The 27218-nt window shown below is 40.8% G+C and overlaps 1 protein-coding gene across 1 annotated transcript; it reads left to right on the forward strand.

The window, feature by feature from the left end:
* Positions 1–1586: 1586 nt before the first annotated feature.
* Positions 1587–20238, forward strand: mad2l1 (MAD2 mitotic arrest deficient-like 1 (yeast)). The gene is made up of 5 exons (XM_060832391.1): positions 1587–1682; positions 8008–8154; positions 9679–9799; positions 16581–16684; positions 19769–20238. Exons 1-5 carry the CDS (start codon positions 1610–1612, stop codon positions 19939–19941), a joined length of 618 nt encoding a protein of 205 aa, XP_060688374.1. The 5' UTR covers positions 1587–1609; the 3' UTR covers positions 19942–20238.
* The last annotated feature ends 6980 nt before the right edge of the window (positions 20239–27218 follow it).

Consider the following 27218-nt stretch of genomic DNA (forward strand, 5'->3'; position numbering starts at 1 on the left):
TATGCTACAACTGCTCTCTTCTAGATTCTTGGGCTATATAGGGAGCAAGAAGTAACCTTTCCAATCATGGTAGATGATACCTTTACAAAACCCTCAGACAGAAAGAGAATGGAGATAAAACATTGCCTACTTTTCTACCAGGACCATAGTGCAACAAACCATAGGGAATATAAAAGTAGATATGTAAATACACAGGTACTAGAACAAAGTTAGAAATAGCAGAAAATGTGTTGCTGGAAAAGCGCAGCAGGTCAGGCAGCATCCAAAGAGCAGGAGAATTGACATTTCGGGCATGAGCCCTTCTTCAGGATCTGCAGTCCTCACTTTCTCCTCAAAGTTAGAAATAGTCAACCATTTTAGCTGAGGAATGATATACTGGTATTGGAGGCAGTCCTGAGAAGGTTCACTAGGCTGATATGATGTATTTGGTGCTCCTTGATTTTCACCAATGTTATTTCCCCCCAGCCCCACCCCACCCCACCCTCCTATTTATCTCTCAGTCCTCTTCCACCTCCCAATTCCCGATAAAGGGCTTATGCCTGAAATGTCGACTCCCCTGCTCCTCAGATGCTGCCTGACCAGTTGTGCTTTTCCATTGCCACACTTTTCATTTCTGACTCTCCAGCATCTGCAGTCCTCACTTTCTCCTGATACCATGTATGACCTATCAGGTTCTCTAAGAATTTTATATGTTTCAATAAACTCACTTCTCATTCTTCTATAGTCTAACAAGTCTAAAAATGTGGTACTAGAAAAGTACAGCTGGTCAGGCAACATCTGGGTAGCAGGAGAGTCAACATTTCGAGCACGAGCTCTTCATCAGGAATGACAGTGGAGGAAGAATTTATTCTCTCAGAGTAGTGAATCTGTAGAATATTTCAGCACAGGTGGCTGTTGAGATTGAGACAAACACATTTTTAATCATTAATAGAATCAAGGGATATGGAAAATAGGCAGGAAAGTGGAGCTGAAAAATATCAAATCTGCACTGAACTCATTGCTTGACAAAACAGACTCGATGAGCTAAATGTCTCACTTCTGTCCTATTTCTTACGGCCTCTTAAAGATGCAATTTCAATCCCTGGACTGCCCCAGCTGGGCCTTGCAGTGTAGCTCAGAAAGGATGTATTGCACAATGTTGGCTTTTCACTTTGGAAGCTTACTAAGATGGAAAGTCCTGGCTACGGAGGAAATGGGGGATCCATAGCAATCCCCTGAGAATGAGGATCAGGAAGGACATGGGCTGAAAGAAACATCAGTGAGACCATGCTACCTACTGTAACGTGCAAGTACCTATCTCAATTAAACTAAAATCCCTTGGATGCTGAAAATCAGAAATAAAAACAGGTGTTGGAGAAACTAAGCAGCTTCTGCAGAAAAAGAGAGAAACAGGATTGCATTATGCTAGAATTCTCCTTCAGAATCCAGCGTTGCGGTCCCGGGAGGTCACGTGTTGGCGGGGAGGGGGCGGGGCAATTCCATCCGCGGCCCCAGCGTTGGGTAACCAAGTGCGCAGGCGCTGCCGGGCGAGCGGGCTGGGAAAAGGGGTGGGCGTGGAGCCGGCTATTTCCGCACAGGCGCAGTGGGGCCGCGCGGAGTTTTGAATTCGATGGCGGGTAAAGTGGCGGCGCGAGAAGGGATCACCCTGAAAGGGAGCGCGAGCATCGTATCTGAGTTCTTCAGTGAGTTACCGGGGCAACCGTCACAGGACCGGAGGGGGAGGGGCCCTGGCTAGAACCCCCTCAGGCACAGGATCCCCCTGGGCCCGGGGTCTGGTCCGGTCCGGGCCGGGCCGTTCGTGCAGTGTGCGGCGGGATGGCGGTGTCTCAGCCAACTGCATCCTCAGTCCTTCCCTCGGCCCTGGTTAATGTTGAGCTTTATTTTTGTTTTGTAAAGAATATAGGTCTATGTGAGACCAGTCTGGGGTTCCCCATCGCTTAACTACGCGATTGTCGTCTTCCCCACTCCCGAGTTCCCCTTTATAACTCTCGGCAAAACTAAATGAGGCGCAAAGCAATACTTGTGCTCAATGCTATTGAAGTATCCAGCCACAAGGCATTTACAGACAGCAGGTTGTTTTGGAGCTGTAGCAAGCTAGTTTTTATGTTCAAGCTGTGATGCTAGGTTGTCTGCACCGGGCGTTGGTCTCAAAAGCAGACGTTTTGGTTATGAATGTGGTTTATGTTTCATATAACTTTAAGTACTGATCTGTTAAAGTTTTTGCACGCTTACTGGCAGACCCATTTCATAAGGGAAGGGCATGATTGGCAAAACAACACTAATTGTGGTTATCTAGTAATATTGGATAACTTTAATCTAGATTATAGACTCTGCAAATCTTATCACCTAATAATACTGACCGATGAATCTTCGCAACGTGTGCTAGTCTTTTTAAAAAGACTATTGAAGAATGGTTGTCCAAGATTTGGTACTGTGCAGTCAGACGAGGTTGAATAATATGGTGTAATTGTTCTGAAAGCTAAAATAGCTCTGGTCTCCCCAGTTTACAGATGGGGGTGCAACATGTGCAAATGTGTTTGGTGTACTGTGATTTTGCTTTCCAGTGCTGTAGAGAATTAATAGTCATACAGTATGGAAACAGACTCTTTAGCCAAACTTGCCTGCACCAACCAGATATCCCAATCTGACCCTAGTCCATTTGCTGCATATCCTGCTAAACCTGTCCTATTTATTTGCCTTTTAAATATTGTAATTCTACCTGCCTCCATCACTTCCACTGGGTGCTTCTTCCATACACTCCTCACCCTCTGTGAAAAGTTACGTCTCAGGTTCTCAAAATCTTTCCTCTCTCAACTTAAAATTATGCCCTTTAGTTTTGGACACCCCAAAAATAGGAGAAAGAGCTTGACTATTCACCCTATCCATGCCCCTCATGATTTTATAAACCCCTATAATGTGACCCCTGAGTCTGTAACGCTCTGGGGGAGAAAGCCCTGGCCTATTCAGCCTATCCCTATAAATGGAGCCCTCCAGTCCTGACAATATCCTTGTCAATCTTTTCTTACACATTCTCCAATTTAACAACTTGGGAGGTAATGGCCTAATGGTATGATCCTTCAACTGTTAATCCAGACACCCAGACAAAGTTCTGGGGATACGGGTTTGAATCCTGCCATGGCAGAGGTTGGAATTTGAATTCAATTTTTAAAATCTGGCATTACGAGAATGAAATATTGCTTAATGAATAGTTTAGAAGTCGGTCTAAAATGCTGTTTCAGTACCAAATGTAATACTCTGATCGATCCTGGGCTGGATTTGTTGCCCTTGAGTTTTATCTTTTCTATGCCCATGTTGATCTATTGTCAATTAGCAGAAAAACCTATTTGGTTCACTAATGTCCTTTTGGGGAGGAATGTGGCATCCTTACCTGGTCTGGCCTACATGTGACTCCAGGCCCACAGCGATGTGATTGACTCTTAACTGCAATTAGGGTGAGCAATAAATGCTGGCCTAGCCATAGACACCTTCACCCCATGAGCGAATTTAAAAATAAAATTCTTCCTATAGAAGGGTGACGAGAATTGTATGCAGTATTCTAAAAGTGGCCTCACCAATGTACTGCACAGCCGCAACATTTATTCTTCCAGTATTGAAAAACTTCATTGAAAGTCAATTACAAATGAGAACTGCAAGTTGAGAGGGATGTCCTGTCAACATGTTAAAAATATATCCAGTCTGACATAAATTAACATTGGCATAGAAGAACTAAAGCTCAAAGGTAACCAATCCAACCCAGATTTGATCAGTGTTGTGGTTCTGTTCGCCGAGCTGGGAATTTGTGTTGCAGACATTTCGTGCCCTGTGTAGGTGACATCCTCAGTGCTTGGGAGCCTCCTGTGAAGTGCTTCTGTGATCTTTCCTCCGGCATTTGTAGTGGTTTGAATCTGCCGCTTCCGGTTGTCAGTTTCAGCTGTCTGCTGCAGTGGTCGGTATGTTGGGTCCAGGTCGATGTGCTTATTGACCTACAAAGGATAGCTGGTCGTGTCGTTCCGTGGTTAGTTGGTGCTAGTAGCCACACATGCAGATGACAAGCAACATGAATTCGACTGGGACAACACTACTATTATAGGACAAGCCAAAAAGAGAACAGCCAGGGAATTCCTAGAGGCATGGCACTCATCCACAGATTCAATGAACAAACACATCGACCTGGACCCAATATACCGACCACTGCAATGGACAGCTGGAACTGACAACCGGAAGCAGCAAATTCAAACCACTACAAATGCCGGAGGAAAGATCACAGAAGCGCTTCTCAGGAGGCTCCCAAGCACTGATGACGTCAACTGCACAGGGGACGAAACGTCTGAAACACAAATTTCCAGCTCGGCAAACAGAACCACAACAGCGAGCACCTGAGCTACAAATCTTCTCTCAAGCTTTGAATGTGATCACAGTATTACATTTGGAGTTGAGACGGTGTTCTAGTCTGACTTCTGAACTATTCATTCAGTGCTGATACTTAACAGTTGTCTCTACAATGCTGCTGCTCTGAGATTTTTATACTTCCTGTTGTGCCATCTTTGAAAATGGCTACTGCTTTCTGTTGCTTGCAAATGATCTTAACTTATTATTTGCACACAAAAGCTCTTTACACTGCCAAAAAAGTATCATTTAAACAATTCGCACCCTTGTAATTAATCTTGAGGGGTCCTTTTATTGTCGAGAAAAGTGACTCTAATGTGAGAATTCTTCTATTAAGTTGCAAAGTGAAGAACTCCACTCTGAAAACTGGTATGGAATCTAAAGAAAGGAAACTATAAAGATATTTGGGTTGAGTTAAGTGTAATTGCTTACCATACATGATGGGGACTCAGTAATGGGTAATATTAAAGGAACAAATTAATGCATTCCATCTCTCAGGAACCAAAAGAAAGCTCAACCATTGCTAACAAAGCAAGTTAAGGATAGTATTAAATCCAAAGAGGAATGTATAAAGTTCCTAGAAAATGTAGCAAATCTAAGGTTTGGGAGGATTTTAGAATTCTACAAAGGAGAACCTAGAGATTTGATTTTAAGGGGTAGAGGGGGAGTAATAGAATGAGAGTAAAAATATAAGCGGCAAAGAAGATTTTACCGTATGACTATCTAAAATGTGAAAAGGATTAGTAAGGGCGAATGTATGCACCTGACAGTCTGAGATGGGGAATGACAAACAAGGAAATAGCAGAGAAATTAAGCAACGACAGAAATTGCTGGAAAAGCTCACAGGTCGAGCAGCATCTGTGGGAAGAAAGCAGAGTTAATATTTTGAGTCTGGTGACTCTACAAAGTATGCTGTTCATGAGCTTCTCTAGCAATTTCTGTTTTAATTGCAGACCTCTAGCATCTACAGCTTTGTTTTTTTCAGTTAAGCAACATAGAACGACTACTTTAGTTCTAACTTTATAGAAGAAAGAACAAATAAGTTCATAGAAATATTAGAAAAGCTATTCACAATTTAGCACTTGTCAGGATGTTGCTTGTGACTTTTTATAGGCCATTGCAATGCTGTTTAGTCATATGTTGCAACCAGCTAACAAATTGTTCTAAAATATTAAAATAATATAGCAGTGGCCCAAATTAAAAATGTAGAAATCGGATTATGTTTCAAGGATGTTAGGCTTAAACTTAAATTTGTTTTTTGTATATTTCACAATATTGGTTCGTTCAGTTACACATTTATCTTTTAAGTCAGGAGGTTTGTGGGCTTAAGCACAAAACTTGACGACTTAATCCAAATTGCATTACATCAATACCATACAGACATTTACTGTGTGGCCCAACTATTCAATTCAGGGTTGAAAATCCTATTTCCATCCCTGTTCATTTTAAAATTTACTGCTTACCTTTAACATAAAGAGATCCAAAGATTCCCAGCCATTAGCGTCCTCTATGAATCTGTCCAAACATCTGTGCACCCAGCAGTAAGGAAGATAATAATTAAAAACCACACCTCCTGGTGTAGATCACTGCCATGGTCTGGTATCTAAGTGTCCAGCAATTCAACTTACCACTGACAGCTCCTGTGATAAGGCATGTACCTGGTGTGTGAATAAGTGTTTAGGGTAATTGGGGTCAGTGGGTTGTCAATTCGTAGGGAAGTGTCTTGGCTGACAGATGGGAGGGGACATCAGGTCTGGGATTAAGATTGTAAAGGAGGTTTGAATATGGCCCACCAGATGGGAGTGTGGTTTGGGGCTGTCAGATTGCAGAAGCGGACAGCATGTGGCTTCCAGAGGTGTGAGATTAGCGGGAGGAAAAGGAAGCTGCATCTTAAATTCGGGTCAGTGAGAGTATATATTTTGTTCCAGCAGGGTTGCAGAGCGGTATACGATGTTGTGTGGGGGTAATAGTGCAGTGGGAACTTAAGGGTGTTCAGTCGTAAAGTGGAAATTACATTTTTAATCTTTTTTGCTTCCAAGTTGGGATCCTCCAAATTCTCCCCTTTAAATGGGCCCAGACCTGGGAATTGCCCTAAAGAAGTTTAGTTTCCACAGTCGGAGGATCCCACATGGTCCTGATCAGCAACTCCGGTTTACATCGTTCCAATAACTTGGGCTATTTAAATGTCTGAGCCTCCACCCCTTTAAACCAATTTAAGTGAATGTTAACGATCCTACATTTATGGAAAAGATGTAAGGTGTTATCCTGACTCATTTCCCTAGCCATAATTATCGCCACAAAACAATTAACTGATCTTCGTTTTATCACATTTTAAAACATTATTTCCAAAACTGCTGCCTTTAGGTGGAAAGACACAGCACTTCACGGTACTTTATTGTATCTGCTTTTCAGTGTTTCCGAGATTTGATAAGTTACTGTTTAAATGGCAGTATTACTTTCTTTAGCCTTGGTTCAATGAAACAATCTTTTTATCTCTGGATTGTATCTAACTAAAACAAATTTACTGCTGACTTGTTATGACGATAGCCTTTCCTCATTACACAGAAGGCACAGCACACAAACCGTCCATTAGGCCTTACAGCTCTTAGGAATCTTAACTTCAGCATAAATACTGTCACCCATGTTTTCTTTGTCCCTTGTACTTAACTAGCTTAAGTATTCCAATCGTTTCATGTAGCAGTTTGGACATTGTAACTATTGTATGTGGAAAAAATGTTTCATTTAAAATTCCAGGCTGCGTATTAATGTCTTTATGCTATTGCAACATAAATCACCTTTTCATCTTTTTCTCTCCTCCCCCCCCCCCCCCCCCCCCCCCCCCCGCCGTCCTTCACTAATTTTCCTTGGCAGAAGAAGTGGCTCAGTGGTTAGCACTCCTGCCTCATTGTGTCAGGGACCTAGAATAGATTCTAGCCTCTGGCAACTGCCCGTATGGAGTTGGAATCTTCTCCTTATGTCGATGTGCGTTTCCTTCGAGTGCTGCACTTTCCACAATCCAACAATGTGCTGGTTAGGTGGATTGGCCATGCTAAATTGCGTATAGTGTCTCGAGAGATGCAGGTTAGGTGGATTAGCCATGTGGAATGCAGGGCTATAGGGTTAGAGCAGGGAGCTGGGTCTGGGTGTGATGTTCTTTGGACAGTTGGTGTGGACTCAATGAACCAAATGGCCTGCTGCCACACTGTAGAGAATCTATGATTCTTAAAAAAAAAACTGTTTCCAAATGAAACTGTCAGTTCAGATATGCATTTTAATCTGTTTTGTGTTTGAAACTTGTTTAGGATTTGCTCTCTATTTACCTCGTGCCCAGTGGCTGTACTATCAGTTTGGTCTGATACTATAGCCAACTGTACTGTTAGTCATCTTCACTCTTGTTTAATTATCACTTTTACGATTCCTAGTTAAGGGAAAAATGTTTCAGTCACTTGTAGTGTATTCTGTACAAGAATATTGTGACATCTGTCAGGGAATGCATTTTTGGATTTAATTTCAATAATTGTATTACTGTAATATTGTAAACAGTAATATTGTTTATTAACCTGAACTAGAACATCGGTTTTGTTTTCAGTAAATACATTGTCAATCAATGTTTTGTTTTAGATTATGGGATCAATAGCATTTTGTACCAACGTGGAATCTATCCACCAGAATCTTTCACACGTGTACAGAAGTATGGCCTTACAATGCTTGTTACAACAGATCCCATCCTCAACAACTACTTAAAGAATGTGGTTGGCCAGCTAAAAGGTATTGATTTATTTGATTTCAATTTCACTTTGCATAATTTTGAGCATTTGATATTTGTAAGACTTTTTCACGAGTAGACCAGCTCTGGTATATAGTCATAAATATCAATTTTAAAATTATCTTGACCTTTTTAATTTCGGTAGTCTTTGGTAAAATAATTTGGGAGGCTGTTCTCTACATTCTGGCTTCACTGAATAGCGTTGACCTGAAGCCAGTTGGACACTCAACCTCCTGAGTCTGGGTTATGAATTAATTCCATACTCCCAGAGATTATTTGTGCAGCACTGTTGGCGATGGTGTCTTTCAGAATATTCGTCAACCCAAGGTCCATACTCCCCCTCATGAAAGGTTCCAAGATGCTATTTTGAAACCGCAGGAGAGTTGTCTTTGTCCTAGCCAGTGAAAAGAATCAGATGGTAGTGCACTTTACTGGCTCTTTGCATGTTACAATTGTGCATGTGTCTGGTGCTGAGAGATGTCAAGCAGTTAACAAGAGCAAAGGAGATTGACTGACTGAAACAACAAATAATCTGAAGAATGTGTTTTCTGAGATGACACGGTTAAGGGAAGATTTGACTCATACTCCTAGTTTAGAAGAATAGGAGGTGATTTAATTGAAGTTAAAGATTCTGAAAGGGTTGACACAAGAGACTGCCTGTCCGGCTGCTAAATTTGAAACTAGAGTGTATTCTGTTTTTTTTTCACTTGGAGTTGTGAATCCTTGGCATTCTCCATTATGAAGTGCAGAGGTATTCAGGTGTAACTTGTATTCAAGGCTGAGATTTAATAGGTATTTGATCTTGAAATGTAAAAATATGACGATCAAGCAAGAAAACGGAATTGACTTGAAAATTGACCCTGATTTTTCCTGAATGCTGAAGCAGGCTCAAATATGTATGACTACTCCCTATTTGGTATGTCATAAAAGCTGGAGAAACTCTGGTCTGGTAACATCTGTGCAATGAGAATGTGTGTTAATGATTGGAGTGAAGTATGTCTCTTCAGAGTGGTTCTGAAGGCAAGTCATGTCAAATCCAACTTTTCTTTTCTCTCCACAGATGCTGTGTGTATCTCCGTCACTTAATGCTTTTCCTTCCAATTTCTGGCATTTGCCCTTTTTTTTTCTGTTCTTATCTTTCTATCATCATTTTAAAATTTCTTGTGAAATAAGTGATGTAGCAGGTGTTTGGACTGGAGAGAATGCAAAATAAGTTTAAGCTAGTGTTAGTGAAAACCCAACAATTTGGCAGATGGCCTAAGACTAGAAATCTGCCAATCTGATGAGGAAGGCATTTCTCTTTAGCAATGGCAAATATTTTAAAAATCACAAAAGGTGTGCTATAATCATAAAAATTATTTATTCAGCTTGAGGTCTGAAAATTTCAGATTCTTTCAGCAATGGATGCAATTTAGTATTGTATTTCAATCAGAGGTTGTATTGAATTAATTATGTGTATTCAAAAGATTTGGCTCGATTACTGCTTTCCCCTTTCGTGTTTATCTTCAATGTTTTTATGTTTTCAGATTGGTTATGTAACCATTTTGTTCAAAGGCTGGTGGTGGTCATCAATAGCATTGAAACTAATGAGGTGCTGGAAAGATGGCAGTTTGACATTGAGTGTGACAAAACCATGACTGATAACAGGTAAGTAACCCTGAGAAGTATTGATTTTTGAGACTGCGTACATGCTAGTCAAACAACATGCACAACTCAAACATCATGTTTAAAATTGCTATCTCTAGAATCACTTTTTCAATTCAATAGTAATAGATCTATCTAGACCTAGTCAATGTCATTTTGAGAAAGACTAGCTGATTGGATTCTTCATAATTGCTTTGCTTTCTTTTTACTTTTTGTATAATGCACCCCTCAAATACACACCAATCCAAGTATGATCTGTAAACTGACTTCTGAAGGACCTAGCAGAATAGTTGTAATATTTTGTCAGGCAATTATGCATAGTAGTGGCAGGCATAAAAGCAGTGACATTTCTTGAATGTGTTGCTGTGTGGTGTCACTTTTTAAAATTGAAATCACTAATAAATACAGCACCAGAGATCTGGGTTTCATTCCACACTTGGATGCCTGTGTTCACGTGGGCTTCCGGTTACTTCCCCCAGTCCAAAAATGTGCAAGTTAAATGGATTGGCCATGCTAAATTGCCCATGATGTTCTGGTATGTGTAGGTTATGTGCATTAGCTGTGGGAATTTCAGGGTTAAAGGGAAAGGATAGGGATAGGATGCTCTTTGGAGGGTCAGTGTGGACTTGTTGGCTGAATGGCCTGTTTCCACACTGAATTCTATGAAATTAATCAGTTATAATTTTCCTCTTGTTTAAAGTTCCGTCTGCCTTCATTTGTCTACTGCTGGGGAATAAAAATGTCAAATTGCCTTAGTCCTGCTAGACTTTAGAGCTGTGCTCTCATTAGACAGATGACTGGTGGTGGTTTAACTTGAATACAAAAGTTACGAAGAAGAGGCCTCCATGGTAGCCTCAGCTGGTGTGGGAATTCAACCCATATTATTGGTGTTATTCTACATCGCAAACTAACCATACAGTTAACTGAGCTAATCAACCCCTGCTAGGAATTATAATCTTGTTTGATTCGGTCTAATAAATCTCCAGGATGAGCCCTGAAAGTTAATTATGACAAATATGCAAGAACAGATTGTTGAATTACTCAAAAATGAAGAACACCCAAGTTGTCAATGAGCAATGAACTAATAATTCAAATATTTTGCATGTATAATTGTGCTCACTAGGAATTGTATTTAAATAGTGCCTTTCAAATACTAAAGATCTTCACATCTAATGATTATACTTTTCAAATGTAGTCACTACTGCAATGAAGGAAGCATGACAGCCAGCTTGCACAAAGAGACTTCCCGTGAACAGCAATGAGATAAATGACCAGATAATCTGTTTGTCTCATGCAGTAATAAATATTAGCAGGGATGCTGGGCGATTTCCCTACTCTTCAAAATAGTAGTGGTATCTTTATTACTCATAATGAGACATAGGAGGACTTGGTGAAATACTTCAGTTCGAAGTCAGATCCTCTGATTGTATAACACTCTCTTGTCAGCCTGAACTTTACTCCAAAGACTGGTGTTGAAAGTTGCACTTAGCCACCACTATCTGCCTTCAAGTTGACAGGTTACTAACTAAGCCACAGCTGATACCACTGAGTAACTTCTGTATCCACATCTTGCCCATGTGCTGCTGTGAAAATTAGCTATTTGTAGCTATGTTAGCTACATTACCAGTCAGAAAGATGGTGCCATGCCAATACCATAAGGGGCAGGAGCATCTGCCAATATTACTGTTTTTATTTTCTAACCCTCTTTCTAATCAATGCTGGATATCGTGCTACGTGTGGTTTACACACAGGCCTGAATCTTGCGGTAATAGCAAAACTGTTAACATCCGCCGTCAACTTCATGGACATGGTAACAACTTTGGAAGTTCAATCATATACAAGCTGGCATGGAACTCCAGAAGCTGCTTTCATAGAATCTGTACGTATCCATACGGTGTGCTGCCCATTCACTGCCAGCTCCCTTGCAATTGTGAATTTGTAAAAACTCCATCTTAACTCTATTTTTAAATAAAACTCAGAAAAGGCTGCGCTTAGTGAGGGAACCTGTGTCTTTCGAGATCATTAAGAACACCATCATGATTTCTGCCAGAGACTTACTGGCGCGAAGTAAGTTAATTTTATGTTTGAGATATTCAATTTCTTGAATGGTGAGAAATAGTACATATTTTTAAAAGCATTTTTTTCTAAAACATTTTGCTTTCTATTATTTAATTAGATGGTAGCTATAATAGCCATTTAAAATGATGGGGCTTCAGTATTTTTATCTTTCTGATTTGCTGTGTGAACACCAGCAAAGATGGGTAACAACACAGTCGCTTCTGCTGCACACCAGGATATCCCCTTAATTTGGTGTCAGATTTAAACTACAATGGAGAAAGGTGGAATTCACACTGCAGAGATAATTTGATATGGATATAGGACAGAAGTAGGCCATTCGGCCCCTTAAGCCTGTTCTGCCATTTAATGAGATCATGGCTGGTCTGTGTCCTAAATCTATCTACCTCTGACTCATACCTAATACATTTTTTTTGTTAAACAAAAATAAATCTCAAATTTAAAATTATCAACTGGTCTGGCATCAACTACCATTTGTGGAAGGGCATTCTGAACCTCTCAATCTTTGTGTGTGGAACTGCTTCTTAACATCTCTCCTGAATGGTCTGGCCTGAATCCTCAGACTATGCCCTTTGAGTAGTGGTGAGCATGCTTACTTGGTCCTGATTTGCACAATTCAGGCCATTGTTTGTAGTGAAAAGCTAATAATTTATCAAATTGTTGTGGTTAAATTCCTGGTGGTTAATTATGTATAATTGTTTCAATTCAGAATCATGTATTAATCATCATGACTAAAATCTGACAATTCTGTGCAAAATTTTGTTTTTAGAATTAATTGCATTTAGCAAGGGTTGTACTTCACAAGATGTGGGAAAGCAAATAAGTTAGTCTGAAAAAGTTGTAAATTTGTTAAATTGTTTTTTTTGGTTGACAGCTTTAGTGTGGTAATTCCTCCCTGAACAGTTGGTAGAAGTTAAAATAATTTCTAATCTACAGTTTCTCTTAACTTTTGTAACACAGGAATCGTCAGTCTAGTTATATTATTCTGCATCAAATTTGGCACCTTTTTGTTGGAAAAACTATTGATTCAGTTTTGTCAGACTTCTTTCATGCCCCATTTCATGAAATGGTGCCTTGGCATTAGGAGCCACCACTGTCACTTTACCTCTAGAATTCAGCTCGTGTTTAGACCGAGACTCTAATGAGGGCTGGAAACATTGCTTCAACCAATTTGTGCACTGTAACTACCATAGAACTACACTTGATAATTTTTAGATCCATTTGTAATGATTTACATTTTTTATAATCGAAGGAAAAAGGTCGTTTATCAGTTTTCACTATTTTTGTCAAAACTGTGTGCTCTTGACTCTGAAATCAGTGTTTGTTTTTAAAGACTTGCATGTATACTTTGACGGCTTGGCTTAAATGCCAGTTTGGCTCATAACTTGAAATTAGAAAGTTATGGGTTCAAGACCCACTACTGCAGTTGAAACATTCCTTCAATAGTCTACTGAATAGTCATCCTAAAGGAATGTTTTCATTTTAGAAGAGACTGATCTTTCTGTTTGCAATGGATTTTCTTTGTTTTGAAAGAGAATGATGTTACTCTGGTGCAATGAAAAACAAATACTAGAAATACTCAAGGTTGGCTACATCCATGGAGGGATCAACAGTTAATGTTTCAGGCTAATTTCATAAAGGATCATCAATCTGAAATGTTTGAACTTTGAGATATTGTGACTAAGTTATTCTTATTTGAAACAAGAATAAGAATGATAGAACCCAACTATTTTAGCAGCACCCATATAGGAAGAGGCACAGTTCATGCTTCATGTATAATTAATTTCTGCAATTGTTGCTGACTGCCTTCTCAAAATTTGTATTGTTTATACTGATTAATCTGCAAGTTTCTATATAACCACGTTATTGACTATTGTACTGACCAATTATTGCATAATGTATGGACGAGCAAAAGCCTGTCAAGATCACAGTTGGGGTTTGTGTACCTCACGCTTCCTGCTTGTGATGATCTATAGAATTGCTTTGTAATAACTCGGCAACATCCCTAGAAGGGTGTTTGATCAAGAATCAATTTTGAAACTGTGGGTCAGAAGGGCTAGTACATCCTGATTAACCCCAAGTCCTTTCACCGTCTAGTTGTTATTTGAAACAGTTTCAGGAATTTGCTTCCATTACCCTAACCATTATTGCATTAATTGCCACTTTGTGGAGGTGCTTGACAACTTTGATCCTAAATATGTGCTTAACAGGGATTGGGCGCATGTTCTTTCATTCTGTTCTGTTTAGTTTCCAGTTTTACTGTATGTTTATTACCATGTGTATTTCTGAGGTGATTTCCTAGATTCTACAAGGCTATAAAACCAGAGTGACTGGGGACAGGAAGAGAAGTCATTGCTGGAGATGTATTGTCTCTTCCATTCCTAATTGTCCTAAGCAATGTAGGAGATATGGCAAAAGTTGGACTGAGCATAACCAGGATAATAGATATTACCATTACAAGTGATGTTATTTGTGACTTCAGTTGTGCTGTGATGAAGGGTGAGTAGCCAAGCTCAAGGGATAGAAGTCTGAACACACGAGTTTGAGGCTGAACTCAGGACTGAGTACTGCTACTTTGTGCAGAAGTGATTGAGAGACAGTTCTACATAGAAAAATACAGCGCAGTACAGGCCCTTCAGCCCTCGATGTTGCGCCGATCCAAGCCCACCTAACCTACACTAGCCCACTTTCCTCCATATGCCTATCCAATGCCCGTTTAAATGCCAATAAAGAGGGAGAGTCCACCACTGTTACTGGCAGGGCATTCCATGAACTCACGACTCGCTGAGTAAAGAATCTACCCCTCACATCTGTCCTATACCTACCACCCCTTAATTTAAAGCTATGCCCCCTCATAATATCTGACTCCATACGTGGAAAAAGGTTCTCATGGTCAACCCTATCTAAACCCCTAATCATCTTGTACACCTCTATCAAGTCACCCCTAAACCTTCTTTTCTCCAATGAAAACAGACCCAAGTGCCTCAGCCTTTCCTCATACGATCTTCCTACCATACCAGGCAACATCCTGGTAAACCTCCTCTGCACCCGTTCCAGTGCCTCCACATCCTTCCTATAGTATGGTGACCAAAACTGCGCACAATACTCCAGATGCGGCCGCACCAGATTCTTATACAACTGCAACATGACCTCAGGACTCCGGAACTCCATTCCTCTACCAATAAAAGCCAGTACGCCATATGCCTTCTTCACAGCACTATTTACCTGGGTGGCAACTTTCAGAGATCTGTGTACATGGACACCAAGATTACTCTGCTCATCCGCACTACCAAGTATCCAATCATTAGCCCAGTACTCCATCATCTTGTTACTCTTACCAAAGTGAATCACTTCACACTTAGCTACATTGAACTCCATTTGCCAGCTTTCTGCCCAGCTCTGCAGCTTATCTATATCCCGCTGTAACCTGCCACATCCTTCCTCACTGTCAACAACTCCAGCGACTTTCGTATCATCCGCAAACTTCTCACCCAACCTTCTATCCCCTCCTCCAGGTCATTTATAAAAATGACAAACAGCAGTGGTCCCAAAACAGATCCTTGCGGAACACCGCTGGTAACTGCACTCCCAGACGAACCTTTACCATCAACTACTACCCTCTGTCTTCTTCCAGCCAGCCAATTCCTAATCCAAACCTCCAACTCACCCTCAATGCCACACCTCCATATTTTTGCAGTAGTCTACCATGGGAACCTTATCAAACGCCTTACTAAAATCCATATACACCACATCTACCGCTTTACTCTCGTCCACCTCCTTAGTCACCTTCTCAGAATTAAATAAGGTTTGTGAGGCACGACCTGCCCTTCACAAAACCATGCTGACTATCCTTGATCACATTATTCCTATAAGTGGTATCAATCCTTGCAAGGAAGTTATTGACTTTGTGAAAAATGAGAGAAAATATGACAACTGTATAAACTTGCATTTAAGATCAAGAGCACCAAAGATTCAGAAATTAGTACAGAGGAAAGTGAAAGACTAGTAAATATAGGAATGCTGGAAAAAATGCCCATATAAGAGGAAAAATAAATGCCTCCAGAATGAGACTGGTGAACCATTTGGATTTGCAATTTAAGGGCTTGTGCCACAGACAAGGCAATCACAACAACTTTTGATTCCTGAGTTTTAGTTAGATGATAAATCACTGGGAGCTACTTTTCTGCCGATCTAAGCCAAATTATACAAATGTGAGTCCAATTTTCTAAATAGTCAGTGGCTTCCAGTAGGCATGCTCTGTTCTTTTATTAATCAGGAGTAAACGCCTAGAAATGCAATAATAGATTTTAGTTGAAATGGGGGAGGATTTGAGTAGAAGAATTGTTTTTAAGACATAATGTTTTTGTGTCATGTATGGTATGTTACACTTCAGTAACAGCTTTAATACCGGCATCTATGTTTTATTTCTAACATTAGGACTTAGTTTGATGTTTGGTCTTGAGCTTAAATAGCACCAGCTACTATTCAGCATTTTAGGCAATGAAACAGGAACAGTGTTTATATTGAGACACATAGGAAGCAGAAGAGTCTTGAATTTAGGTTAATCCCATCAGCGTATTCCTAATTTAAGATTTACAGTGCTTATGAAATTGTTTCTTTACTTTTCAATTTTGACAAAAGGCCAGAAATATTGATACTAAATGTCATTTGCCAATAAAATGCTTTCACTGTAATTGTCTCATTGCAGCCAACCGAGGGAGAAATCTGAGAAAGCGATTCAAGATGAAATTCGGTCTGTCATTAGACAGATAACTGCTACGGTGACATTCTTGCCTTTACTTGACACTGCCTGTAAGTGAGCACTTTTATAAGAGTTGAAATGTCACCAGCAATTTTTATTTTTGTTCCCTCCTTGCTGTTTTATATCGCGCCATTACCTATACACAAACAGCCAACCTGGTTCTAGATGACCCCAAAGTCACATTTACTCCCCCAGGGATGCCTGCTTGATGTCCTGAGACCCATCCTTTTATTGTTTGCTTCTCCTTTCTTCTTCCTCTCCAAACAGCTGAGTCACTGAGTAATACAGTAGGTTTGGTTTTGGCTGCATTCCCTAAGTAACCATCCCACTAGTCAAATCCAAAATGGAAAACCGATTTTTGGACAAGATGGCATTAGATGACTCTGCTCTGGCTTCCTCATTCTCTTGGATTGTGTGAAGGTCTCCCGTTCCCCTTCTGCCTACACGGATCAGTTGCCAAGTTTCTCATTAACTGACTACAACTGAATCATGTGTCATGTCACAGACTTGGTTTTGGCTGCATTTTCTAAGGAATCATCACTCTCATCACTTTTGTCATGTTAAAGTTGAAGCTTTGACTTATTTTGGGATTACTATGTGGTTTTCGTTATAATTGGATTTTTAGAGGTTATTCATGATGAAGACATAATGGACAATGCACATTCCGTCAATTGTGGTTATGTATAAAGTTGAAAGAGGCTTAAGTAGCTTGCTGATCACAATCTGAGTTAACGCAAGATCTATTGAAGCTCTAATGCTGGTCAGATTGTACCTTGAATCCTGTCTCAGTCAGTCAAATGTGGATATCTTCATAGTATCTAGGAAATAGTTCAAATGACAAGCCATGAACTGTCACAACATGAAAGCAAAATGCTGCATTTGCTCAAAAGCTGATAAAAATGATCTTGTTGAAAATAGTTGGCAGGTCTGGTAGAATCCTTTGGAGAGAGAGTTAATTTTTTCTGTAGCTGTTTTTATCTTATGAGAATCCCTACTTTCATAAGGTCTGTGTAATTTGCACTTTGTTAGGAAGAATAAAATTATCTAATAAATATTTTCTAAGTGGGAAAAGGCTTCAGTAGTCTGAAGTACAAAGATACTTTGGAGTCTTCATTCAGGATTCTCTTAAGGTTAACATGCAGGTTCGGTTGGCAGTTAGGAAGGCAAATGCAATGTTAGCATTCTTTTCAAGAGGGTTCAAGTATAAGAGCAGAAATGTACTACTGAGGCTTTTTAGGGTCTGGTCTATCCCAAAGCATTTGGAATATTCTGAGCAGATTTGGGTCCCACATCTAAGAAAGGATGTGCAGAAGTTTAGAGGGGGGTCCAGAGGAACTTCTCAAGAATGATTCTGGGGATCAAAATCTTGACATGAGGAGCAGTTGAGGACTCCGGGTCTGTACTCGCTGGAGTTTAGGACGGGTGAGGGGATCTGATTTCAGCTTCCAGAATATCGAGACTCCTGAATAGAGTGGGCATGCTGAAAATATCTCCACCATTAGGAGAGACTAGGGCAGCCTCTGAAGAGACTATCCTTCAGAATTGCGATGAAGAGGAACTTCTTCTGTCAGAGGGGTGGTTGGACTATGGAATTTATTGCTGCAAAGGGCTATGGAGGCCAAGTCATCGATTGATTGTATTTAAGACAGAAATAGGTTCTTAATTGATAAGCAAATCAAGAGTTATGGGGAGAAGGCAGTAGAATGAAATTGAGAAATATATCAGCCATACTCAAATACTAGAAGTGATGGCCAGATAGCCTCATTTCTGCTTCTATGTCTCATGGTCTAATGGTGACAGAGTAAAGAGACATTGTGCATCTGAATGTTCTTGCAATCTTATACGATAATGCACAGTATGGAGAATAAATTTGGAAAATTACTCCACATCCAATTATGGTGTTGGGATGCTAAATGTTTTTAGTCATAATTTGAAATGGGTGTGTACATTGATTCCAAAGATTTATTCTCTATTGTTCAATTTCTATTAAAACAAAAAACGATAAGGTTCCCCATGGTAGGCTATTGCACAAATAGAGGGGCATGGGAGAGAGGGTGATTTAACGGTTTGGATCAGAAATTGGCTATCTGAAAGAAGCTGGAATATTCATCCTGGAGTTCAGTTATTAGTTGTGTACTGCAAGGATCTGTTTTGGGTCCACTGTTGTTTGTCATTTTATGTAAATAACCTGGATGAGGACATAGAAGGATGGGTTAGTAAATTTGCAGATGGCACTAAGGTCGGTAGAGTTATGGATAGTGACGAAGGATGACGGAGATAATCTGCAGAGCTGGACTGAGAGGTGGAAAATGAAGTTTAATGTGGAAAAGTAAGGTGATTCATTTGGAAGGAGTAACAGGAATGCAGAGTACTGGGCTAATAGTATTCTTGGTAGTGTAGATGAGCAGAAAGATCTGTGCCCAACCACACAAATCCTTGAAAGTTGCCACCCATGTTGATAGGATTGTTAAAAAGGCTTTTATTGGTAGAGGGATTGAGTTTTGGAGCCACGAGGTCATGCTACAGAGTACAAAACTTTGGTGTGGCCATATTTGGAGTATTGTGTACAGTTCTGGTCACTGCATTATAGGAAGGTTTCGAAAGGGTTCAGAGGACATTTGAGGGTGTTGCCTGGTATGGAGGGGAAGGTCTTATGAGAATAGGTTGAAGGACTTGGGGCAGTTTTCGTTAGAAGAAGGTGGAGAAGTGACTTAATGGAGACATAATCTAATCAGAGGATTAGATAGATTGGACATTGACAGCCTTTTCCTCAGATGGTGATGGCTACCCCAAGGGGACATAGCTTTAAATTGAGGGGTGGTAGTTATAGGACAGATGTCAGAGGTAATTTTTTTTACTCAGCAGTAGGGATGTAGAATGCACTGTCTGCGACAGTAGTAGACTCGCCACTTTACGGGCATTTAAATGGCCATTGGATGGGAATGGAACCGTGTAGGTTAGATTGACTTTAGATTGGTTCCTAAGGTCGGTGCAACATCGAGGGTTGAAGGGCCTGTACTGCACTGTCATGTTCTATGTTCTATTGTTCTGGAGACCTTTTAGTACCTTTTTTTTTTGGATGGCTGAATGATTTTCATGTTTGTTTGTCTTTGCTAATTTAAATTTTTTTTCAGGTTCTTTTGATCTTCTAGTATACACAGACAAAGACCTGGAAGTACCAGAAAAGTGGGAAGAATCAGGGCCGCAGTTCATTAACAACTCTGAAGAAGTTCGCCTGAGATCTTTTACTACAACCATACACAAAGTAAATAGTATGGTTGCATACAAAAAAATTGATTCTTTTTAAAAGGCAACATATGTATAGCGCGGTTAGACTTGTATATAAACTCTGCTTGTACAAATTTGTTTCACTGTCAGCTTACGGACACCGAAGACTAACACAATGTTCATAGTATATTTGTCTGTATTGTCTACTTGTTGTTGAACTGAAGAATTCCTTTTTAAATTTTGCTTTTCCTGATGTATAATTCAAAAAAGATTTCAACGCATTGTTGAGATTTTAGTATTTGCCGTATTAGTTTAAATTTATAGACTGTAAACCTGATTTGTTTTTTTAATGTGAATAAAATCACTGACTAAATAAGCTTTTTTCTTAAGGGCATGATCTGAATATTAGCTTTAGAGAGTAAAATATTTAATTTCTTCAGCACATTCCAAGTAGAGCTAGGTGAGCTTTTCAACTTACAAACTGATAACTTGTTGCAATTTCAGATATTTTCCTTTACTACACAACCTAGTTACCCTTTTGCCCTTAAAGTATTTGTAAAAACCCTTTGGATTCTCCTTAACCCTATTTGCCAAAGCTATCTCATGTCCCCTTTTTGCCCTTCTGATTTCCCTCTTAAAGTATACTGCCTTAATTGTCTTCTGAGGATTCACTCCATCTATTGTCTATACCTGACATATGCTTCCTTCTTTTTCTTAACCAAACCCTCAATTTATCTAGTCATCTAGCATTCCCTATAGCTATCAGCCTTTCCTTTCAAACTCTCACACACTTGATTTGAGTTTTTTGAAGAAGTTAAAAAAAGAGGATTGACAGCAGAATGGTAGATGTGATCTATATGGACTTCAGTAAGGCATTCTACAAGGTTCACCATTGGAGATTGGTTAACAAAGTTAGATCTCAGGGAGAACTAGCCATTTGGATACAGAACTGGCTTGTAGGTAGAACACGGTGGTGGTGGATGGCTGTTTTTCAGACTAAAGGCCTGCGACCAGTGGAGTATCACAAGGATCGGTGCAGGTTCCATTACTTTTTGTATTTTTATATAGTCATAGTGATGTACAGCATGGAAACAGACCTTTCAGTCCAATCCATCCATGCTGACCAGATATCCCAACCTAATCTAGTCCCACCTGCCAGCACCTGACCCATATCTCTCCAAACCCTTCCTATTCATACACCCATCCAAATGCCTTTTAAATGTTGCAATTGTACCAGCCTCCACCACTTCCCCAGGCAGCTCATTCCATACACATATATCATCCACTGTGTGAAAACATTGCCCCTTAGGTCTATTTTATATCTTTCCCCTCTCGCCCTAAACCTATGCCCTCTAGTTCTGGACTCCCTGCCCCCAGGGAAACGACTTTGTCTATTATCCTATCCATGCCCCTCATGATTTTATAAACCTCTATAAGGTCACCCCTCAGCTCAGACGCTCCAGGGAAAATAGCCCTAGCCTGTTCAGCCTCTCCCTATAGCTCAAATCCTCCAACCCTGGTAACATCCTTGTCAATCCTTTCTGAACTCATTCAAGTTTCACAACATCTTTACGATAGGAAGGAGACCAGAACTGCTCGCAATTGGTTGTGAGCATAAGAGGTATAGTTCGTAAGTTTGCAGATGACACCAAAATTGGAGATATAATGGACAGCAAAGAAGGTTATCTAATTACAATGGGATCTTGATCAGATTGGCCGATGGGCTAGTAAATGGAGTTTAATTTAGATAAATGCAAGGTGCTGCATTTTGGGCAAGAAAATCTTAGCAGACTTGTATACTTAATGGTAAGGTCCTAGGGAGTGTTGCTGTACAAAGAGACCTTGGAGTGCAGGTTCATAGCTCATTGAAAGTGGAGTTGCAGGTAGATAGGATGGTGAAGGCGGAAAGCATACTAAGTGCCTTTATTGGTCAGAGTATTGAGTACAGGAGTTGGGAGGTCATGTTGCGGTTGTGCAGCACATTGTTAGGCCAGTGTTGGAATATTGTGTGTAATTCTGGTCTCATTCCTATCGGAAAGATATTGTGAAACTTGAAAAGGTTTGTTGAAAACAGACCAAGTTGAAAGGTATATATAAATTTCTTATTGGTGTTTGATCAGATACAGCAAAAGAGAATCATCCTTAGAAATGAATACATATTTTAGTTGATCAAAATTCTTCTAAAATATATTAGCAATTGTTTTGCAGCTGCAGATAGATGAAAAAATCTGAAAGTTGTTATCGCACTTGCCATACAGCCACTGTGCCCTCTTGGCTGTGCAGTTGCTGGAGGGTGTGTAAGTGCTGATCAGTCTGTACGTGCACTTGCATCTCCTTCTGATTCTGCAACGAGTGAACCTCAACTGGCAAAAAGCATTAGAGGGGACACATCTAAAATGGTACTTCAATCGATTACGTGCACAATTGCTGAAAAGGTCTTGAAGTTGCAATACCTACTTATTTAGTCTTATATGTTTGAGCTGGTGTAATTAAGAAGTGTATTCTTAATGTATGACATGTCGTGTAACAATACTTCAGCTTTTGATTTTTATTTTACAAGTTTTGGGTCTCCGTTCTGCATGGTTTAATTATTGGAAATGTTGCTGAGAAAGAAATCCTGTCGAAGCTTTTCATCTTGCAATGAAGCAAACATATCAAATCTTGAAGGGAACAATAATTTTATACTGTGTTATTGGTTAGTAAATGGACTGTTTGAAGCATTGCCATGGAGAATGAATCAGAACAATTGCACAAGCTCATGGTGTTTTGGCAATTTTAAAGAAAACACGCTCTTTCCCTTTTAAATCACTATTTTTCTGTCTGTTATTTTGCTTTCTGTACACAGTTTTACATTAGAACATTTAGTTCAATTTGTCCATCAGCCTTAGCCTTGATGCTTATGAGTGTTCTTCAGTCTGGTTGAAGGAACAGGCTGTTGAAGGGATTGCAAATTTTAGTGTTTCACAAGGTACCATTAAAAAGCTAAATAACAAAATTGCAGCTTATGAAATGGGATCAGTGCCTAATTGAATTTAAAAAGAAATTGCTGTAATGTGTCTCAGCCATGAGTCATGGTAGTTGATTGATTTAATTTTTGAACAGAGAGTGATAGTGGTGTTCCCCAGCATCAGTGCTGGCACTATTTGTGTGTTTTTGATCTGTTCTAAAATGGAACAACATGAAATCCAGTGAAGTTTCCAAACTTGGATATGTAACCAAATTTAGGCAGATGAACAATAATTACACAAACTGCTTGTTATAGATAGTCCAATAGAATACCATGACCAGTGATAAATTTTAATACAGTGTGAGACATTGCACTTTGGGGTCAGTGCCAGGAAGATATAATAGTGTACATGTACACCATTTATTTTTTTTTGAAGATGAGAGAGTGAATAGAGCCCAGGTCTTATTCCTTGTTTTTAAGGAGTAGAAGTGTGCCCTGAAGCAGGTGCATATGAAATTGACCAGAATTGTTTCAGGCAGGGGAGGGATGATAGGATTGGTTGGGGGAGCACAGAGAAATTGAGGGGACCAATGTCATGTTGATTCTCAATTAAGAGTGAGTACAGGTAAAAGACCCGAAGCAGGGTCCACCTGGAGGGAGAGTTTTTGAGCTGAGTGAAAAGTTCTGTGGGACCGTGGGAGTATTTGTCCAAAGAAATGGTCACAGAGGTGAAGACAACAGAAGAGTTTGACATCACATTGTGCCTGAAATTCATTAAGGTAGGGGTGCAAAGGGATAAAATTGAGAACTTGGCAGAGTACAAAACGGAAGGTTAGGGATGGTGAATATGTGATAGGTTGGGATGGAGGAGGGGGTGTTGTCAGAAGGAGGAAGGTTCCAGAGGGCCACGGGAATCTCAGTTGTTGCATCTTGTGCAACTTGATGCATGAAAGGAAAAGTTTCTTATTAGTATAGCAAGTGAGTCGGAGGATGAAGTGGGGCTACAGAGTGATGCGATGCTCTTGGAGAGAAAGATCAAGAATATGATACTCCAGATGTGGTAAAAGTAGCTGTCTGTGGAACATTGAACATCATGGAGCTACCTGTGATCTTGAGTGGATTCAAAACACAAGGGATGAATCTTCAGTTGTATTCCATGTGGGATGAGTCTGAGCTGGAGATGGTCACTGAGGAATGTGATGTGGCTGTGGAAACTGCTCTTTCTCTGAACTGCACTTGGTGTGCTTTGATCTAACCTTGACTTTGTTATTAAGCCTGCCTGTAAGGTTGGTGCTGTTGTAGTCCGGTAAACTGACTTCTTTGTTGCAGAGACTGAGTGCCAGCTCTCAGATACATCCTCCAATCTTCCCCTGGATCATGACTATGGTACATCAGGCTATTGTATCTAGTACAGTCACCGACCTCATTTCATCTGGTGACCTTCTTCCCCCGTCACCACCACTGCCTCCAACTGACAAATGTGAGCTGTGAAGCTATCCTTCCAAAGTTCGATAAACAGGACTGCCCAGGCAGACTCATTTTTCAGCCTGCTCCTGCCCCACAGAACTCATCTCTTCCTACCTTGACTCAAGTTTTTTATCCCCTGGTCCAGTACCTGCTCCATGCACACTTGTGATTCCTCTAACACTTTGTCAGAGTCATAGAGATGTACAGCATGGAAACCAGATATCCCAACCCAATCTAGTGCCATTTGCCAGCACTTGGCCCATATCCCTCCAAACCCTTCTTATTCATATACCCATCCAGATGGCTTTTAAATGTTGTAATTGTACCAGCCTCCACCACTTCCTCTGGCAGCTCATTCCATACACGTACTACCCTCTGTTTGAGAAAGTTGCCCCTTAGATCCCTTTTACGTCTTTTCCCTAAACCTATAGCGTCTAGTTCTGGACTCCCCTGCCCCAGGGAAAAGACTTTGTCTATTTATCCTATCCATGCACCTCATGATTTTCTAAACCTCTATACGGTTACCCCTCAGCCTTCGATGCTCCAGGGAAAATAGCCCCAACCTATTTAGCCTCTCCCTATAGGTCAAACCCTCCAACCCTGACAACATCCTTGTAAGTCTTTTCTGAACCCTTTCGTGTTTCACAACATCCTTCTGATAGGAAGGAGACCAGCATTGCACACAATATTCCAAAAGTGGTCTAATAATATCCTGTATAGCTACAACACGACCTCCCAACTCCTGTACTCAATGGTCTGACCAATAAAGGAAAGCAGTTTTGGAATTTCCAGTTTGCAGGCTTTCACTGTCTTCCCTTCACCACAGACGTGCAACTCCTTTACATATCCAACCCCCAGCCCAATGTCTCGGGGCTCTCCACTTCTTCCTGGAGCAAAGGCCTGACCTATCCCCACTCACTACTACCCTCCTCTGCTTGGGCAAGCTTGTGCTCCCCCTCAACAACTCCTCTTTTAATTTCTCTCATTTTCTTCAGGTCAGAGGGGTGACCATGGGTCACATAGGTCCCAGTTATGCCTGTCTCTTCGTTCGGTATGTGGAACATTCCCTGTTCCAACCCTCACTCTCAACTCTTTTTCTTTCTCTGATTATATCAATGATCTGATTGATGCTGCTTCTCTCTCATCTGAAATTGGAAAACTTCATTGATTTTGCTTCCACTTTCCACCCTGGCTCAATTTCACCTGATGTATCTCTGACTCCTCCCTCCCTTTCCTTGTTATCGGTTTCCATTTCTGGGGATAGACTGATCACTAATATCCATTATAAGCCCATAGACTATACATCCTCACTCCCTGCTAAGTAGCTGTGGAAGTCAATCTGTACAAGACTCCATTCTATTCTCCCAGATCCTCCGTCTCCGTTGCATATGTTCCAATGAACTCTACTTTCCCAAGTGAGTCTGCAAATGTCCACCTTCTTCCTCAGCTGAGGATTTCCCAGCACTGTTGTTAACAGTACCCTCAACTGGGTTCCACCCATCTCCCACACGTTTGCCCTTACCCCCTGTCTTCCCTCCTGCCACAGCAATAGCGGCTCCCCTTGTCCTTACGCACCATCTCACCAGTATCTACATCCAGAAGATCATCAACCATCATTTCTGCCATGGCCAGCAACATACCACCACCAGACACACATTCCACTGCTTTCTCTTGTCCGCCTTCCGCAAGTCCCGTGACCTACGGGATAGCCTGGTCCATTCTTTATTCACTCCCAACACGCATCTCTCCTAGAGCCCCGTGGCATCATCTCCACAAACACCGAAGGTGTAACACCTTCCCATTCACCACCTCCCTCCTCAGAATCCAAGAACACCACCATACCTGCCACGTGAAGCAGCAGTTTACCTGCACTTCTCACAATCTAGTTTCCTGCATTGCAGTGCTCACAGTGTACTCTCTTCTACAGTGGGGAAACAAAGCATACATTGGGTGACCGCTTCGCAGAACGTCGATGTTCTACCCACAAAAATAAGACCCTGAACTTCCAGTTGCCTGCCACTTTAACACCACCCTGTTACCTGGCCAACAGCTCTGTCTCATGTTTGCTGCAGTGCTCCAGCGAAGCTCAGTGCAAACTGGAAAAACACCTTATTTTCTGCTCGAGGCCTCTCCAGCCCTCCAGACTCAATATAGAGTTTAATAATATTATGGCCTGAACTCACCCAAGTCCTAGCCCCCTACCCAACACATCAGACCTTATTTTCACATAGTCTGCCATTACACAGTGCGTATTGTTAGCCACTAACTGTTTTCATTAACAGCTATTCACCCTGCTAGCCAGATCATTATTGATTGCTTTGTCCAACTTTTCTTCTCTCTCTTTGGGTTCTATCCCCACCTCTTGTTTACTCCTTACCCCCTCCCCTCACCCTATCTTCTGCATATGAACTGACATTTTTCGAGCAGCCATCAGTTCTGAGGAAAGGTCACCAGACACACAACATTAATACTGATTTCTCTTCACAGATGCTGCCAGATGTGCTGAGCTTTTCCAGCAACTTCAGTTTTTGTTTCTGATTTACAGCATCTGCAGTTCTCTTTGTTTTACCAAGCCTTGAACTTATTAGCCAATTCAGAATTCTTTCAAGTACTGTCCAATTGCAATCTTTTTTTGGGATGATGGAGTTGAGAGTGTGGCTGGTGGTTGGAAGCAAGAGCAGGCTTGAGCCTGCAAGAGTGGCTCCCAATGGACACACCCCTGCTTACTGTCCAGTCCCTCAATCAGGCACCAAGTGGCTTTGATGTTCCACCTATCCCCGCAGGCTAGATGCTATCCTGTATGCTGTATAGTGACTCATCTGCTTGCGACTTGTTTAATTCCAATGGCAATAGGATAAGGCCATTAAATGGATCCTCAATTAGGGCCTTCCTGACCAGAAAGTAATTCTGGGAGAGACGAAAGTGGTGAAGTCTCGAGATAC

This window comes from Hemiscyllium ocellatum, chromosome 1 (assembly GCF_020745735.1).
Source record: "Hemiscyllium ocellatum isolate sHemOce1 chromosome 1, sHemOce1.pat.X.cur, whole genome shotgun sequence".
Lineage (NCBI taxonomy): Eukaryota > Metazoa > Chordata > Chondrichthyes > Orectolobiformes > Hemiscylliidae > Hemiscyllium > Hemiscyllium ocellatum.

Excerpts from the sequence above, each read along its gene's own strand:
- mad2l1 (XM_060832391.1), top strand. The coding sequence starts at position 1,610 with ATGGCGGGTAAAGTGGCGGCGCGAGAAGGGATCACCCTGAAAGGGAGC. Across the intron at positions 1,683-8,007 it reads CATCGTATCTGAGTTCTTCA|ATTATGGGATCAATAGCATT; the intron begins GTGAGTTACCGG and ends GTTTTGTTTTAG. Across the intron at positions 8,155-9,678 it reads TGTGGTTGGCCAGCTAAAAG|ATTGGTTATGTAACCATTTT; the intron begins GTATTGATTTAT and ends TTATGTTTTCAG.